The 18,268-nt window shown below is 45.0% G+C and overlaps 1 protein-coding gene across 1 annotated transcript in view; it reads right to left on the bottom strand.

Annotated features, from left to right (window-relative positions):
- Window positions 1–3,648: 3,648 nt before the first annotated feature.
- Window positions 3,649–18,268, bottom strand: part of SINHCAF (SIN3-HDAC complex associated factor) — a 167,095-nt gene continuing 152,475 nt past the window's right edge. The window contains exons 5-6 of the mRNA XM_085650546.1: window positions 5,700–5,850; window positions 3,649–4,227 (exon numbers count right to left, since the gene is read on the bottom strand). Coding sequence (XP_085506672.1) covers window positions 4,065–4,227; window positions 5,700–5,850 — 314 coding nt within the window. The 3' untranslated portion in view covers window positions 3,649–4,064. The remainder of the gene's footprint in view (window positions 4,228–5,699; window positions 5,851–18,268) is intronic.

Consider the following 18,268-nt stretch of genomic DNA (forward strand, 5'->3'; position numbering starts at 1 on the left):
CAATAGCCTTTTCAACAAACATCTGACAGACACTAGGAGCACAAAGGGGCACAGCTTTAGCCCTAATGTCAGTCAATAGTATTTAGAGTCTATAGAACATTGATAATATTTTAGCTTAAACAAGCAGATATGTGGGTCGAACATACTACATCTATAATTACTGAGAACCCCAAGCCACAAGTCACTGCATTATAAAGCTATATTTCAAGGAACACAGCAGGGCATCCTAATGCATTTCTAGTCGTCGCATATCAAACAGATTACTATCAGACAAAGCCATGGGTCACTAGTGTTTAATGTGATGGACTTATTTTCTTACAGCATTTCCATTGAAAACTCAAAGTCTACCTCAAGTTTAGTAAATAAGCTACCTTTCCTTCTATTTATGATCTCCAACCTACCATAGTATACAACTGTATAGGATTTTACGCCTCCATGAACGTACAGCCATTCTTTTCTTACATCTCACACCCACCCATGGACCCATTCTCATGTGATGCCTGGCACAGGCCTGCTTCCCCACAGGAATGGACTCAGGTCCCCAGTCAAGGTGCTTTGTGGAACGTGGGTTTGGAGCCATCTTGGCGCTCCCCTTTACTTTTGATCCCATGCTCCTCTATGCACCATACCACGTTCTTTGGGTGCCACCTGTTTCCTCTTAGAACAGTGTCCCTCCAAACCTCTCTTTTGGCCCCAGTTTACATACACCTTGGCTGCCATATAAAATGTTTATTACAAGTGGGGTCACTAGCACCAAGGGGGGTTTACCAGCAATCTCAAAAGCAAGGAGAAAGTCCTATCCAGGCCATACAAAAGACTGTGGTCAGAATCTACAATATATAGGTATTATGCAGGTTCATACCCTCATACATGCGCTAATGGTCCACACCATATGAGACACTTACAAAGTTGGCTACCATACTCACTCAAGAATATGGTTGCCTCCTCTCACTTCCACCCGGCTAGTAACATGTGCAGCATGTGACTCTCCCATCTTCTCAGATGCCAAAGCTTACCTAAACATCAGCCTCTGGAAGGGACCGGTGACATATTGCTGACTGGCATTCCATTAGAAATTGTGCGTTCCATCCTTGTTGAGTTCGCCACTGATGGGGAGAGACAGTTAACAGGCCTGTAGCGGGTTTCTGAAAAGGCAGCCGAACCTGGGCAGCAGCATGTGTGCACACTTTTGTGTACTGGTGTGTAGTAATACTTTTGGAGATCTACCACTGGAAGGGGTAGTGCCACTGGTGCAGTTGCGGTTAATGGAGTGAATGTTTAGAAATGTTCTCTCAACCGCAAGCAGCAGACTGACATGACATGTAGTGGAATCATCAAGCGGTGCTCCTCTGCTAAGCCAGATAGCCAGGGTGACACAATGCCATTTAATGAGGGATATTTGTTTATTTTATTATTGGACAGCACCAAGCTTCATAGAGCTGGGGAAAAGAACGTGAGACCAGAGAAGGAACAGCTGTGGTGTACAAAACAGGAATATTTTAACAGATTTTTAAAAGGCAAGATAGTAGTCGATCCTTCTAAATTCCAAGAACAAGCCGCATCACAGGTTTGGAGCCTGGCATCAAAAAGAACATGTGTCTATCCAAGTCCTTTCCATCTACAGAGGAAAAACAGGAAAAGAATTCCAGAGCACGAGTGTGTAGGCAGTGCAGGTCTAGCATATTGACCAACTCAAATCTTCACTGTCCAGAGAAAATTCTCCTTTTGAACAGGGGGCATGTAAGGTGAATTTGTTGTTTCAAGGCCAGCAATACAGCATTCAAATTTCCAGAAGCCATGCCTAATTCTGACTGAAAGGTTCTGAACAAGGTAGAGGATAGACACCTAGGCCCACATTTTCTGAAGTTTGCCCGTGTGCGACACATAATGTTTAATCTTATGCAAGCAGGCCATTAAAATGAAGAGCCAATTGATGTTAACTTTTGCTTCGCATTGCGTTACACTTAAGTAAATGTAGTCTCAAGTACACTAGCATGCCTAGTTAGAAACTATTGTGGTACAGTCCTGGCCAACACACAATGCGACACCACTGCTCATTGTTCTGGGGAGAAAGGCAAGTTTTCTCAGTATACACAACAGGCAAAACCACGTGCTGGCCACTGACAAAAATGTGTGTCTTATAATGAGACTACCAAAACTAACACTAGCCGCAATACTTACCATTTATTGTCAGTGTGGCAGGAAGACCCAGGCAATCTGGCCAGACAGCATTGCCCTGCTGGGCACTGGAATTGTCAAGGTTAGCAATTCCATTTTCCCACCTTCAGGTTTTAGAAGTTGTGGCTCATCCAAAACTAGACGACTTCCAGATAATCCTTCACTCCCATCGCTGAAAGTAGAGTCTGCTTATCCAATCTAATAATGAGTGGAGTATTATAAGAACCTAAAGCTGAATAACCTAAGGTGACTGGGGCTATGAGGCACACAGATGATAAATATGAAAGGTCACAGCTATGAGGCATGCGGCACAACACAAACAACGTCAGTTTCTGATGCCCCAAAAGGAAAGGAGAAAGGTTTGTAGATATTGCAGATAAAAAAAAACATTTCTGAGCCATGCCCCCACTGACTGTTTCCCTAAGGTTATGGACCAAATCTCAAGGTCACCATGTCAAAGGGGGCAGAAAGATCCAACAGGATCACTTTAACTTTGTCAACGTAGTCCAGAAAGCACCTTGATGTCATCAAGGGCTGTGACCATTGCCGCTTCTGTGCTGTTGTCTGGGCGAAATCGCATTTACCAGTTGCCTAGCAGTTAACTTCTCTAGCACCTTGCCTGGATCAGTGTTTAAAGTGATAAGGCAATAACTGTTGCTCTAAATGGGATCCTGTCTTCCCTTAAGAACAGAGATTATACCACAATTTTCCAGCAATTGTGTCAGACTCCTGTAGTCAAGCTCAGATCACAGAAAACAGCACCCCTGTTTGCAACACAAAGGACCAGCTGAAGAAAGATCAATCGGATATATATTGATGTACACGTATTAGAGCTGTAGGATCAGGCCTAATAGAAATAGAGGCAAGCTCATTTGTGATCATAGTTCATAAGGGAGAAATTAGCTACCTAAATATGATATGCTCTCTGCTCACATAAACTCTTCACTTTAACTGACTGGGGGGTCAGTACATCCAAGATAGATAATGCAGTTGCACTGGGGAGTCATTCGCCTTGTAGTGCTGGCAGAGCATGTATGGCAGTCAAGGAAAAAGTGGGTATTGCACAACCTGAGTTAATCTGTCACAGGACATGTTTCCAGTCCTGGGCTATTGCTGATCAAAATAGTGCATGCTGAGAGTTTTATACTGTTTGCTTCATTAGAACCAAGAACATGGGTGCAAGATAAGAGGAAAGAGAGAGAGAGGATATACACGGATGAAGAAAATTGAAGTCTAAGAAGAGAGAAAGAGAGAGAAGATGGTGAAAAGAGTAGCGGGAAACACAACATAAAATGTTTGTTAAAAAATACAGAAAGAGCATGTTCTGTGCTGGGCCTTGAGCTATTTTGTTTTAAATTATTTGTGATAGGAGGAACTGTCCTTATTGCAATCTGTTAGTTTAATTTGAGTCTAACCATTCAAAAACTGTCCCTTTCCTTTCTTAGCGTAATGAAAAATTGAGCTCGATAGTTCTAATAAAAGGATTTTTATTGAAGATTTTACATACATTATAAAAATGTCCACTTTAATTAATGCTCCAATATACGCAAATACAAATTATTATGCAACACATCCTATCTAAAGTTCATCCATTTGTATAAAAAGTAATTTCCTTTAGAAATCATTTTACAGCAGCATTAATCTTTTCTCAGTATTGCCTGACTTGTGAGGTATAGCTAAAAAATCATATTGGAACATTTAGAACTGGCCTCAATTTAATGGAGATTTAATTAGAAAGCAATACACACATATATACATACGCATCCGATGAAAAGTCCTTTGGAGATATAGCTGATGCCCAGAGTGATTGGAGTTATTCCTTGGTATATAAAAATAATTCTCCTTTTAAGACAGTACTTTTGCTGCTTTGGGGTTAGAGAAAGATGTCACCACATTTCGTGGTGGGACAGCGATGGAGACTGCGCCTTTGTGGGCTCCGGTGTCTCTGCAAGTGGCTTCTTACTGTTACAGCACGGTTTAAAGTGATGCGTGTCTATCACCACCTCACCGAAGCGCCCATTGTAAATAATGCCACAGCACACCTTTTGTCTAGAACAAAGAAAATATAATACTGTAAGTTGTGATGGCAACAGAAGGAAAACGTTCAGTGTTTGGGTTTACGCTTTATATTCTGCCCTCCTCCTTCATCAACTTGTGTCCTTCGTCTTTAGCTTAAATATATGTATGTGTGATCAATAAAGTTGATTATCAAAAATATATATATGCATGTGTGGTCTTAATAGTGTTTTCTGTTTGTGTTCATGTGCTGATGGAACAAAATTTAGCAACTCAGACTGGACTGCTTTTTTTTTTTAGAGATATTTTTATTAGATTTTCTATAGGCTGCAGCAATTAAAACAAAAGCATCGCACGAATCACATCGCATCGGGCGAATTGCCACTGTGGGACAAAAAAACATTACGAACAATGACCTCCTATGGCTAAAGAACTCCTCTCCCCCTCCGACTCCCCAGACATCCGTTAGCCAATATATTTGCTAAGAAACAGAAAGGTATATGATCAATGAAATATTATACACCGTCCCATCACCACAACTGTCTTATACCGCCTTTCGATTCTGACTCTCACTAGCTCCCAGACTCTCCAGGGAGTAATACTGCATCCATCCACCCCACACATTATGGAACTTACAGGGGCAGCCCCTGGCAGTGTATGTGTGACGTTTCCTGCCACCATGCATGTACATATCCATGCCCCTTTTTCATTCCTGAAGTGTTGGGCTCTCATCCACCCCCCAGTACTGAGCTATATCCCTTTTGGCCACCACTAATCCTAGGCCGCAGCAAGATCAAGATGGCGAGAGTCCTCATCCTGGCAAGGGTTGACATCTGTAATATCATTGATTGTTGTCTCCTACAGAAACTCAATACCTGGCTCCAAAACGTGAGAATCAAACAGCTAGAATGTGGTTTAAACTGTGTATATAGCACCATATCAAACATACCCTTAAACCGCTCCACTGCCTCCATATAGATAGTATGATTAAATATAGGATTTGGTGCATTGTTCACAATGCTTACTGGGGAAAAGGTCCGGCATACTTGCAGAAGTTAACACCTCACTATATCCCAACAAGAGACTTTCACTCAATGTCATCCAATCAGGTAAATCCACAAAACGTCAAGAGGATTAAACATTGAGACAGATCCCTGGGTGTAGAAACACTGACAATTTGGAACCCACTCTTCCCCCAACCTTAGAGTTGAAACCAACCGCAAGAAGTTAAGCACATTCCTTAAAACTACACTTTTCATATTTGTCTTCAACTGAATCGACACACAGCAAGAACCCTTACTAATGTATTTCGGACACAGTTAACGACCACTCAATAGGACTCAAAAATCTCCCCTTCCACTCATTGAACTGTATTTTTCTGTATGTCAGCACTCTGGAGAATCCTAAAGGTAGCACACAAAGCATTAAAAAATGCCTTAACAAATAAATAAATGCCTTAATAAATAAATATTTACTTCTTGGCAAGTGTACTGCCATTTACCCACCTTTTCCAGTAGGTGTGATCAAGGAAAGAGAAGGCTGAGTTTCTGCTGTGACTCGAGTTAACCTCCATGTCTGAGCAGTCATCTGAATGATTACTGTAACAAGGGGACTGTGCAGGAGAGCGACTGGAGGTGGAGCTGTGGGCATCTGAATCTACAAAAAGAAGAGGGGAAAATGCAAATCCATTATTAGTTTGCAGAAGATTGTCAAATCTGGTGATCCTGCAAGCTGTGACTCTTCACTTCTCTTGCATCCTCATGGAATAGTCAAGATGTTGCAGAATAACTTCCACAATGCGATTTCTTTCTATATTCCACACCCTACCTTGCATCCACTGAACATATTTACTTTGGAATTACCTAATCCAGCAGCAAATGCCTGAAAACTGTAGTACTCCATGTACTGTGCTACTGTATTCTAAGGTGCCGATTCCGATCTGGGTCGGAAAGCACTCCGACCGAGCCGGATCCGGAGTGTTTTCCGACCGAGCCGGAGTCCTGCAGTCCGACCGAGCGAGTACGATGCGGCCGTATGCTGCCGGACTCGGTTCGGTCGGACTCCCATAGAAGTCAATGGGAGCCGGTCGTACGACGCGTACATGGGCTCCCATTGACTGAATGGGTACGTCGCGGACAAGTGCGCCCCCTACAGTGGGTACGCATCGGTGCCATCTGCACTGTACATCCCTGTGTTGGGGAGACCCATGGGTCTCCCCCTGTGTCCGAGTCGTAGGGCTGCGGTTGACAGGGGGTCCGACACAGACCCCCAAAGGCAACCAACCAGACAATTTGCGAGCCGGACACTCCGGCTCGCACAGGCTGTCCGACGCGTGCATCGTACTGGCTCGGTCGTGATTTTTTTCCATTGCACGCCACAGTTAGCTTACGACCGAGACGTAAGGAGCGGTTCAGACCCGGGAAATGACTCGGTCGGTGAATTTCATGTAGCTCGCATCGTACTTGCTCGCTTGTACAGCTGTACGAGTCGGCCAGAAAACACGCGTACGGCTCGTAGTTTTTCCAGCCGGATCGCGCTCTTCTGACCCGGATCGGAATCGGCCCCTTAGTGATAACAAGGCAATATAATTTCACACAGTTCTTCACGTCTTCTTTGTTTTTTACATATAGATATTGCCACAAAACTATAAAAAGTGAAGTAGCACACTAGGCACTAAAGTTTTATTCAAAATAATTCAACCCAATTAAGTTTCGATAAAACACAGTACCTATTGTATGACTGAAGAAAAACAAGGAATTATAACATGTAGAAAATAGTTTTCATTTCATAGTGACACATGGGAAATATTACTTAAGCTGTAGAAATGTGTTTGTAATATGTGGTACTATAGAGTCACATGCTCCTGACATCAAGTGTTGGGCCCAGACATTTGCAACTTGTTTTTCTTGGAAAAGAAACAGTCACAAGATCTGTTGTTACTCAACACTTGGTCCACAGTGTATCAGGACATGAGCTCCACCTCAGATTGCTTTTATCTCAGCAGGCGAATAGTGCAAGTGGAAAGCTGTGGTGAATACAGTGTATGCTGTGCATTGTAAAGGGAGAGAATGAAGGAACAACATCTGTGATCATCACTGGCTTTCAGGGAAAAGAGTAAGTGCATGTGAATCTACACCTCTACACAGTTGGTTGTAGGGTAACATTTTGTGTTTGCAGCATGTATGATGTAGAAACAAATACTCTACCCGGACTGAACAGCAGTTCCTCCCCAAAGTGGTGGCTGACAAGCAGATCATGTAGATATTTAGAATAGTGTTCTTACAACAGCTAAAGCCTGTTGACAAGCTTCAATATAATAGTGCTTGGTTAACGTGTGTAGGGCTGACCAAGTGGCAGGCTTGGAAATATCTGTTATGGGGATGTTACCCAGGAAAGCCAAAGTGGGACCATTCTTGCCTTTAAGGTAGGCCTTAGGGTGCAAGGGAAGTGTGTGCTTGGCCTAAGCAAAAGAAGTCTTGATAATCCATCTCGCAATACCCAGTTCAGAGATGGGGTGGGCCATGTGGGGTTTGGCAAAGACTACAAAACGTTGATTGGACTTACAAAAAGGTTTCATTTTATACATGAGCACCCTCTCACCATCAAGGGTGACCATTCCGCTGAAGGTCATGGTTGTGGGAAGAATCAGCACAGCTCAATGGATTGATTCATCTGAAAAGGTGATGCAACCTTTGGTAGAAACTTGAGGTTGGCCCAAAGGGCTAGCCTATTCTTGTGAAGGTATATGAATGGTTCTTATATTCTAAGAGCTTGAAGCTTAGTGAGGCATCTGAGGGAGGTGATTGTGATTAAGAAAGCTATCTTCCAAGAAAAAAACTTCAGGTCGCATGAGTGTATTGTTTGGGAGGTGGGCTCATGAGTTATCTGAAGACCACATTCAGATTCCACATGGGACAGTGGGCATTTTGGGAGGTATTACCCTTTTGAGACCTTCCATGAATGCTTTAATGACAGGGATTTTGAAAATTAATGAGTGGTGTCTCTTATGTAAGCACAATACAACTGCAGTGAGGTGTAGGCATATGAAGTGTAAGAAAGGCATGCTGTGAATAGATCTCGGGGGTAGCAGAGTCTCAAGTACAGAAACCTTATGAGGGTCTAAATATTTAGAGATACAGTAGTACATGAATCTCTTCCATTTCATAACAAACATAATTAGTAGGTTTGTGTTCCTATCGTACGATGAGCATGCAGTCCTCTGGATGTTTGAGGTAGCTAAACTCTAGGAACTCAGTTGCCAGATTGTAAGGTTCAGCTCTATTGGATCTAGGTGTCTGAGCCGGCACTCATGCAAAGTGAGAAGGTCTACCCTCAACTGATGTCTTCAGGACCATTTATTTCCAGGGCTGCCTTGACCACGTTGGTGCTTTCAGAATGAGGATCATGGACACCTGCCTCTTATTCCTCACTATATACAGGATGAGGAGGAAAGGAGAAAGCTTGGAGAGAATGCAGCCAGGGTCCGGATCAATAAACAGGTTTTTTTGCATGTCATTGAGGACCTCGAGACCTCTCAGTAGTGTCTGATCTTGACATCAAGGAGGGCTTTGACAGCAATTTCGAATGCAGAAATGATGTGGCTTTCTGTGTCAATTTTGTGGGCCTTTTTTGTGGGCCTTTTTTTGGCCTTGCAATTGAGACAGCCTCAAAGAATGACGACAACCCCATCCTCAAAGACGCCAAATCTGAAGGTTTATGCTGTTGTTGGCTTTGAAACCCGGGTGTGGGCTGGCCTCTATCTCACAGCAAGTTCTGCATTTTCTCCTCTTCTGCTTCAGAGGCCAGTGAGAAGGTGGCCTCTGGACTCTCGACTCACTGGGTTGCTGAAATACTTGGTTGCTGGCCATTTCCTCATAGTCACCAAGCAGGCACTCTGCCCGAATATGTTGGTTGTGACAGAGGAGGCTTCCCTGGCATCTTATGGTGAGCCCAATGTTGCTCTCTCTGGTACAGGAGGGTCTTTTTGTACAAGAATGCATGGCAGGCATCTCAGGATTTCTCCTCGAGGTTGGTGAAAGGCACAGATAAAATATGGTGCTGGTCACTCCAGGGGTATTTGGAATTACACTGAAGACAAACCTGGAAGGGTGTAAATTTCATACCCTTGCTATAGGTGCATTCTCCAAGACACGCCCGAGAAGATCGAGGGTCGCTGGGGGCCAGAGCCCAAGGGCACAAAGCATCACTCAATCAAGGTTTGTAGAGCACACCACTCATCCGTGAGGGTGTCAAGGCGCTGGGAGAGGGGGTGTGAGTAGCTCCATTGAGGTCATTCAAAGAGCCAGGTCTTGAGGTCTTTTCTGAACTGGTGCAGTGTCAGGCTTCGTCGGATGTGAACGGGGCGTTGGTTCCAAGTCTTGGCTGTGAGGTAGGGGAAGGATCTACAACCTGCTCTGGCCCTGTAGAAACGGGGAACGGTGGCTAGGGCTAGATTGACTGAGCGGAGATTTGTCTTGGGGGCGTGGAAGGAAATTCATTTGTTGAGGTATTGGGGTATGGTGTTGTGGAGTGCTTTGTAGGCATGTGTGAGTAGTTTGAAGGATTGTTCTTCTTCCTTTGACAGGGATCCAGTGGATGTTGCGGAGGTGTTGGGTGATGTGATCATGTAGTGGGATGTTTTGGATAAGTCTGGCTGTGGCATTCTGGACAGTCTGGAGTTTGCGGAGGCATTTTTTGTTGATTCTGGCATAGAGAGCGTTTCCGTAGTCCAGTCTGCTGGTATTGAGTGCGTGGGTGACGGTCTTCCTGGAGTCGGCAGGGATCCACTTGAAAGTCTTACGAAGCATGTGAATGAAATGGCGTTGATCAGGCGATTCATGTTGAGTATGATGCTGAGGTTGCGTGCGGGGTCTGTTGGGGTGGGTGGGTTTCCAACGGGGGGGAGGGACCAAGTGTTGTCCCATGTGAAGGGAGTGGAGCCAAGGATGAGGGCTTCTGTTTTGTGTGAGTTGAGCTTCAGGCAGCTGTTGCTCATGAAGCAGGGTCTAATTTTACCATATAGTGCCCCAAGCCCATTCTGTCCACATCTGAAGCATAAGAGTCTCAATTGTCCCTGCCAGCCTATAGACAGGATTGTGTTAAAATTGTTCACACAGCCTTGAGCATCTACAGAGGCAGTAGGCCCCATTCCCTCCTGTATACTCAAATGTATCTCTCCTATGACCTCTTTGTGTACATCTTTCTGAACATTAAGATGTAGCAATAACAGGATGCATCTGTCATTTAGAAGAACAAAATTGGCTAAGAGTAGAAGTGGGGGCCAACTGGGACTTTCCACAGCTTTGGAAATTACATGTTACCTCTAAACTTTTGTAATCTTCTGCTTTCTTAAAAGTTTCCGAGAAGTGACGCAAATTGTTTTCGATAACTGTTAAAATTTTTGTTATGAGTTACGGTCAAACATCTGACATAATCAGGACTTGTGGTCAGCAGTTCCTCGTTATAATAATATAAAAGAGCTGCCCCCAGTCAATTCGTTGACCACCTCGCACAAGTGAACTTATGGGTCACGACGTGTTTGGGTGCTCCCGGTTAACCGTTTTATTTAGCATTTTCTATTGAGGTTGTAATGCTCACTTTATATTGAAATTAATTCTCTCTCTCTCTCTCTCTCTCTCTCTCTTCCTTGCGTTGCCGTGATTCTAAAATTATTAAGATTACATGTTCTGGCTCTTCGTCTAAGATGTTTCTCTGACACTTCTTACTTGCCAGATTGCTTAGAGTAATTTCTGATTAATGATGTGCTTTTGACATTTATTGTTTAATTTGTTCTTTTGAATAAATAGTGCCACTCTGACTCAGTTCCTGCATCTCACACGTGTGTCTTATTATTTTAGATAGCACACCTCTGCTCAAATTAAAGGAAGGGTAAAGGACCACACTGAAATCACCCCCCAACACTCATCCAGGTTGCAACGTCTTTCATACCTTTTTGGAAATTGCGCCTGGTGATGTTGGATTCCTTGGTGAGGGAGAGGATGAGCTGGGTGTCATCGGCGTGGGAGACGATGTTGAGTCAGTGGTTTCTGACGATGGTTGCGAGGGGGGCCACATAGACGTTGAAGAGTGTGGGGCTGAGGGAGGATCCTAGGGGGACTTTGCATCTGATCTCTGTCGGTTCTGAAAAGAAGGGCGGAAGCCTTATTCTCTGTGTTCTGCCTGAGAGGAAAGATCGTATCCAGTCTAAGGCTGTTCCTTGGATGCCGGCGTCTTGGAGCCTGGTGGCGATAGTGCGGTGGGAGACTGTGTTGAAAGTTGCTCCTAGGTCCAGGAGGATGAGGGCTGCTGTGTGGCCTTGGTCGAGGAGGGGGCAGATGTCGTCATTGGCGGCTATGATGGCGCTCTTGATGCTGTTGTTGCTGCAGAATCCAGATTGCGAGGTGTCTAGGATGCTGCTGGTTTCTATGAAGTATGCAAGCTGGGTGTTGCCAGCCTTTTCAATGACTTTGGCGGCAAAAGGGAGTAGTGAGATGGGCCTGAAGTTCTTGAGATCCGTCGGGTCTGCAGAGGGCTTCTTTAGGAGGGGGTTGACTTCAGCACATTTCCAGTCGTCGGGGAATGTGGCGGTCTTGAGTGAGCAGTTGACAGTTCGACGTAGCATGGGTGCGATGGCAGTGGCGGCCCTGTGGAAGATGTGCAGCGGGCAAGGGTAAGTAGGTGCTCCGGAGTGGATGCTCTTTATTGTCTTTATGCTGTCTTCTGTGGTGAGAGGAGTCCAGGTAAGGAGGGTCTGTTAAATGGCGTCGCTAGGGGTGGGAGTTGAGGCGAGCTGTGGTCATGCTTGTCAAAGTTGTCATTGAGCGTCTTGATCTTGAGGTAAGAAATGGAGCTGAGTTTGTTGCAGAGGTCTTGGGAGGGAGGAACGCCGGTTGTTTCGGTGTTGGGTCAGGCGAAGTCTTGTACGATGGTGAAGAGATGGTGAAGAGTTCCTTGGAATTGTGGGCGTTTTGTTTTGAATGAAGTTTCTCTTTGTTGATTTGAAGAGTTTTTGGTGTGTCGTGATGGAGGCTTTGTAGGTGGAGTGTGCTTATGGGGTTTTGCTTTTTCTCCACGTCTTCTCCAGTCGTCGGTAGGAGAGCTTGGATTCTTGGAGATCTGCGGTAAACCAGTTGGCTTTCTTGTTGTGTCATATCCTGGTGTTCTGGAGGGGGCCAAGAGCATTGGCGCAGTTGGCAATCCATTGGTGGAGTTGGCTAGCCGCTGTGTTGGAGTCTGTCGTATTTGGGGGAGGAGTGCAGGTGAGGGTGGAGGAGAGTTGTTCTTTGGAGACTTTGTTCCAGCTTCTGCGTGGGGGGCGGAGTGTGCGCTTGTGTGCAGTGGGTTTTGAGAAGGAGAAATGGATGCAGTGGTGGTCTGTCCAGAGCAGTTCTGTGGTGTGGCTGAAGCGAATGTTGTTTCCTCCAGCAAAGATGGGGTCAAGTGTGTGTCCTGCTATGTGAGTGGGGGTGGAGACAAGTTGCTTCAGTCCTATGTTGGTGAGGTTCTTCAGAAGGGCAGTGGTGTTGGGATCGCTGTGGTTGTCCAGGTGGAAGTTCAGGTCTCCAAGGAGTACGTAGTCAATAGATGCGAGGGCTTGGGGTGTAATGTGGTCTGCGATGACGTTGGTGAACGGGGTGCAGGGTCCAGGAGGACTGCAGGCCCGTGTTTCGCAGAGTGCCGTGCTGAGGTTGGGCTGGATCTGGAAGTGTATGTGTTCCATGAGGGGCGAGGCATCATCCGAGTTGGTGGTTGTGAGTTAGAGGGAGCTTTTGTGGATGAAGGCGAAACCTCCTCCTTAGGGGCGGTCTTTCCTCAGGATCTTGTATCCGTCAGGGATGGCGGTTGCGATGTCAGGTGCAGAGCAGGTGGTTGGTCCAGATCTCTGTGAGGATGGCGATATCGGGCGAGTGAGTGTCAAGGAGGTCCCAGATTTCTACGGCGTGTCTGTGCATGGAGTGTACGTTGAGGAGGATGTAATTCGGTGGGGTCCCTTGGTCTGGAGGTGGGTGAATGTGGGGTGGCAGTGTCAACAGGAGATCGGGTCCTGGGTGTTGCTGAGCGTCGAGAGCTGGCAGTAGTTGTTGCGTCCAAGGTTGTGAACGTGGAGAGCATCGAAGTCTAATGATTGGTGACTGTTAAGGCAGCAGTCCCAGGCGTTGTAGAGAAGAATTCTTAGTGGCACAGTAGTGCTGTTCTTATCATGGGGTTTAAAAACGAGTGGATGACACCAAGGAAACTGGTGTGGAACCCACTGGTGCAGATGCTGCGTTCTCTAATGTCTAAACCCAATGGCGAAGAAAACAATCTCAGGTCGCGCCTATGTACTGGTACATTTTGGACCACGGGTGGACTCACGAATCACGTTTTTTTCTAAGAAAAACAAGTTGCAAACATCTGGGCCCAACACAAGATTGCAGGAGTATGTAGAGTAAGTGTATCTACAGCAGCACATGCTACTAGCAAATATGTGAATGTAGATCTCATATATGGAAAACACAGCTAACATGACATTATGGTTCCACATCCAAATCTTGGAATACCATAAAGTCGCCAGTTATGAACCACTACATAAACCATAACTAGCGCACTGTACATCAAAATCATAACTACCAGCCTGGACATCAAAACCATAACTCACCTCCAAAATGATCAGCTCATGATCTCACACGAGGTAGAAATCATCAGAAATAGCAATGATGACATAAAATATTAATTATACATCTTTGTTTTTAATTTCATTTGTTTATTAGTATAAATATTTTGAGTTCACAAGCTGCTCACTTAGAAGCAAGTTAGGTTTTGATGACAGGCGCATCTGCCATTTGTCCAACCATTAATTTTCCTTTTAAAAAATTATAGTCACTTAAAAAAACACATTTTACATATTCTTATGGTTCAGATAGTGCAAGCACTGTAACATTCACACGTGGAAAAACCTACGAAAGTCCCTGGATATTACACTGTTAAAGTGATGTTATGATGTCACATCAGAACCTTAAGCCCCGCCCCCTAGAGCTATGTTCCACTACACATGCCCCCATCCCACCGCGGATGCTAGCCCAGCTGAGTTTCAGGCCTGGCCTACGGATAGGCCCTTCGCTCAGAGGTCACTGATCACAGCTGAAGGCCGTGCAGAGCTGGGATGGATGGGATATTGGTCGTTTGATAACAGACCAGGCCCAGCGACCGAAGACTGCTGTACATGGCTGAACATGCTGGAGAATAGCTTCACTTCACTTGGCAGACGTCTGAAGGGGAATGACTGGGGTTTCTCTCACAGGATGTACTGCTTGTTACCACTGCTGTGGTTCTTGCTTCCAGGTTGTGTCTTGTCAGGCATTCAACGGTACTGCCATCTGGGGGTTATAGTCTTTTTATAAAAAGCCCAATGGTTGTAATGAATTAGAAGTACGCAAGCTGCTTGCGTATATTCCGTTTCAGCCTTCTAGGTCTGAGCATGGAGGAGAAGAGGAATCACAAGCGTGAAGGTGCACTGCTGGACTCTCCAGAGGATGGCACGGGAGGTTGGAGCAGACCCAAATGCTCCAGCCCTTCCTCCTCTGTGCCTCCTGATCGTCCTGTTGCTTGAGGCGATGTCCAAGATGTGCACCATCTCAGGGATGATGCAGTGACCAATCCGCTGGTGGAAGTTAAAGCTAAGAGGGTGGAAGTTAAAGCTAAGAGGGAGGAAGGCAACAACCCAGCTTTGATCCTGAATAGGGGTCCCTGAAACAGCCAGCACGTCTAAAAGGGGCAAAGATGCCCACACTGAGTAGACAGGGACCATCCTCGGCCGCCTGCAGCCTCTCAGGGTCTCTAGGCTGGGTGCTTGAGGGAGACTCGCCCAGTGAGTGCGCTTTCCCACCGTCAGATAAGCCACCTGGGTTTGTGCTACACACACGAAAAAAATGTGATCCTTTGGGAATGGAGGGTTTAGGATTGGCGTTCTGTTGTCACGTGCATGTTGACAGTAGTCCACAGAAGCCGCTGCATGCTAGCTCCCAAGGCTCTCCTGGCTCTCTAACACTCAGTAAGTTTAAGTGGAAGAGAGAGTTGGGAGAAAAGAGAGAACGGCTGTCTACCAGCTGCTATTCTGTCTCATGTCGGTCTCTCACTAGATGGTTCTCACAATATCATAACAGTGGACATAACAACACTCTCGTCATCAATGCTAAACTTTTGCAATCTATATATTTTTTTACAGGTCAACATAAGCGTGAAAGGCTAGCTTCTTGTCTGAGAATTTTTTGACACGACGTCCTACAGTACTAACTTGCTGCTGCATTTTCACTTTTCCAATCGGTATTATGTGCAACTACTTTAGTTTATTTTACGTTAGATTCGTTATAGTCTTTTCTTGCTGCTTCCTTGGTTTTTCAAATTAATTATAGTTCTTTTCTCCAGTATTTTTTTTCTATTCTACTATTATTCTAATAGCAGAATTAGTATGACTGATAATCGTGTCATAATCTGTTTTTTGTTTTCTTCTCAGAGCACCTTCACGCTGATTTAAATGTTACCTTTCTTTTTTGTCAGCAGGTGGCACTGTTGGATCTCATACTGCTGTAGCTAAGGAAGGACACTGAAAAAGGAACGAGGAATTAAGGATCGGCAAGGATTCTTGGTAACTGTCTGGCCCGAAGCAGGGTTTTAAGTAGACTAAGTCCTGCTGGGTCTCAGACCCACTAGTAAATGAAGGGAGATGCAAAGTGTTCGAGTCAAAGGCACCTGTTGTGATTATCCAGTGCCAAGTGTAAAACAGAAGGTTTTATATCTCTAACTGCTAGGGGTGTCTGGGCTTTTGGGAGGACGTATTCTAGAATATGCTGTGAAGTGTAAGTGTCTTTGTTTTTAGCTTGAAGATTATGTGTGAGACTTGGCTTATGATGAAATCAAACTATGAATATGGCTTTGAAATAATTCATTTGGGGAAATTAATGCAGGATTCACCTCTTCAAATATGCCCTGTCATTGTACCCTCATTATGTAGCCCTTTTAGAGCTCTACTTATAAAGCGCAGCCACTCTTCCGGAGGGTTATCGCGGCGCTGAGTTGCTACATGTCCTGCCATCTGATACACTGGGGATAGTCTGGGAAGGGTCTTGTGAATACAAAGCAGTTTCTCTGGAAAAAGCCATGTTTAAGGTTTTTCCTAACCTTGGCATGGCCGGTGAGGTGGAGGTCCAAGGGCAGTAAGTTGCGGTGGCTACCAGATGGGAAATGAGCGGCCTCCACTTCTGGCTTTTTTGATGCGCTTAGTTTTGGCTAGCGCTCAGTTTAGTGATCTCAGGTTTCGCGTCGGTGTATACAATTCCATCTTAGGTACCAAGACCGAATCGTAGAGTGCCTTATGGGTGTGGCAGAGGAGCTTGAACCTGTCTCTCTTGCGAAGTGGCAGTCAATGGAGGGTGTTTAGGCATGCCGATGCAGAGCTGTGTCTATCTTTGTTGCAGATGAGTTTGGCAGCCGCGTTCTGTACCAACTGCAACCGTATACAGATCGAGTCAGCCATTCCGACTGTACATACAGAGCATTTCTGTAGTCAGAATGCTTCCTTAAGAGCTTGAGTAAGCCAAAGCATTCGCTGCAGATGGTTTGACTTGCTCTGCATAGATAATTAATCGTCATTGCGCACACCTCGGTTTTTAGCCTCTTTTTTCGGCTCGGGTGCAAAGCCCAAAGAGGCCAGCCCCCAGGATGGATCCTAGAAATGATGGGCACTGCTGAGAGAGCAAAATCTCAGTTTTATCTGTGTTTAGCTTTAACCATTGTGCCATTATCCAACTAGCTACCTCAGAGAGACAGCTGGTGAGGTTTTTCCTGGTTTCTTCGTTTCTCATCGATTGAAACAACCAGTTGAGCGTCGCCATCATATGAGCATCTCTCAAATCCCCAGTTTCTGACAAATTTTGTGCGGGAAGAAACATACACATAAAAAGTGTCGGGCTCAGGGAAGAGCCCCAGGGGACCCCACATTTAGATCCGTGAGGAGATGATCTGAAGGAGTTCAACAAAACAGACTGAGTTCTGTTACTTAAACAGGATCCAAACCATCTTAGGGCTTTCGATTGTAGTCAGCCTCACTGAGTTTATCATTAGACCACCCGCGACAGTATCAAATGCTGCTGAGAGATCAAGCCGAATCAGGGCAGCAGCCTTGCCCTGATCTACTTCTAGCCTAATGTTGTCCAAAACAGCGAGGAGGGTGGATTCTGTGCTGTTTTGGGATCTGAATCACATCTGTGATGGATCTAGCAAGTTGTTGTCCTCTAAACAGGCAGTAAGTTGGGTATTGACAAGTCTTTCCAAGACTTTGGACATGTAAGGATGCAGAGATATAGGGCAGTAGTTAGATAAGGTGGCGACATCTAATCCCGCTTTTTTGATCAGAGGAAGTATTAATGCTTGCTTTCAATTTTCTGGGTACTCTGCATTTGCCAAAGAGAGTTTAAAGATTTTAGTCAGATAAGGACTTAGTGTGGGAGCTAGGCGGAAAAAGATAAAGTGAAGACAAGGGTCAAGTGGAGAGGCTGATTTGACTTCTGACATCAGCTTCTCTGCCTGTTCCACTGAAAGATTTCCAAAGCTCCACAAGTGAGTGCTGGCCTCAGGGTGGGGACCTAGTTGTTCCGAGGGAAGTTTATCTAAAGGAGATTGTATGCCAAATGTTGAATAAATTCTATTAATTTTGGATGTGAAGTAATTAGTTATTTCTTCAGTGAGTGGCTGAAGGAGCGATGGACTGTGATAGGCTAGTGGGCTGAGAGAGTTCTATTACAGTTTTGAATAGTTCTATGGAAGAATTACTAGTCTCTTCTAGTCTTTTAATAAAGTAATCGTTCTTCGCTCTCTTAAATGCTCTGTGATAATTATTCAATTCTCGTTTACAGGCTTGACGGTCCGATACACATTTTGAGTGTTTCCAAGTTTGTGCGAGAGATTTACATTTCCTTTTTTTCGTTCTGAATTCCAAAGAATGACATTTTTCTGATTGTGAAGATCTGAGTGGTTTATTCACTTTCAAAAGGGCACAGTTATCCAGGGACTTGGAAATGGCAGAGTTGAAGTTTCTTAG

The sequence above is a fragment of the Triturus cristatus genome, chromosome 4_1, assembly GCF_964204655.1.
Source record: "Triturus cristatus chromosome 4_1, aTriCri1.1, whole genome shotgun sequence".
Taxonomy (NCBI): Eukaryota; Metazoa; Chordata; class Amphibia; order Caudata; family Salamandridae; genus Triturus; species Triturus cristatus.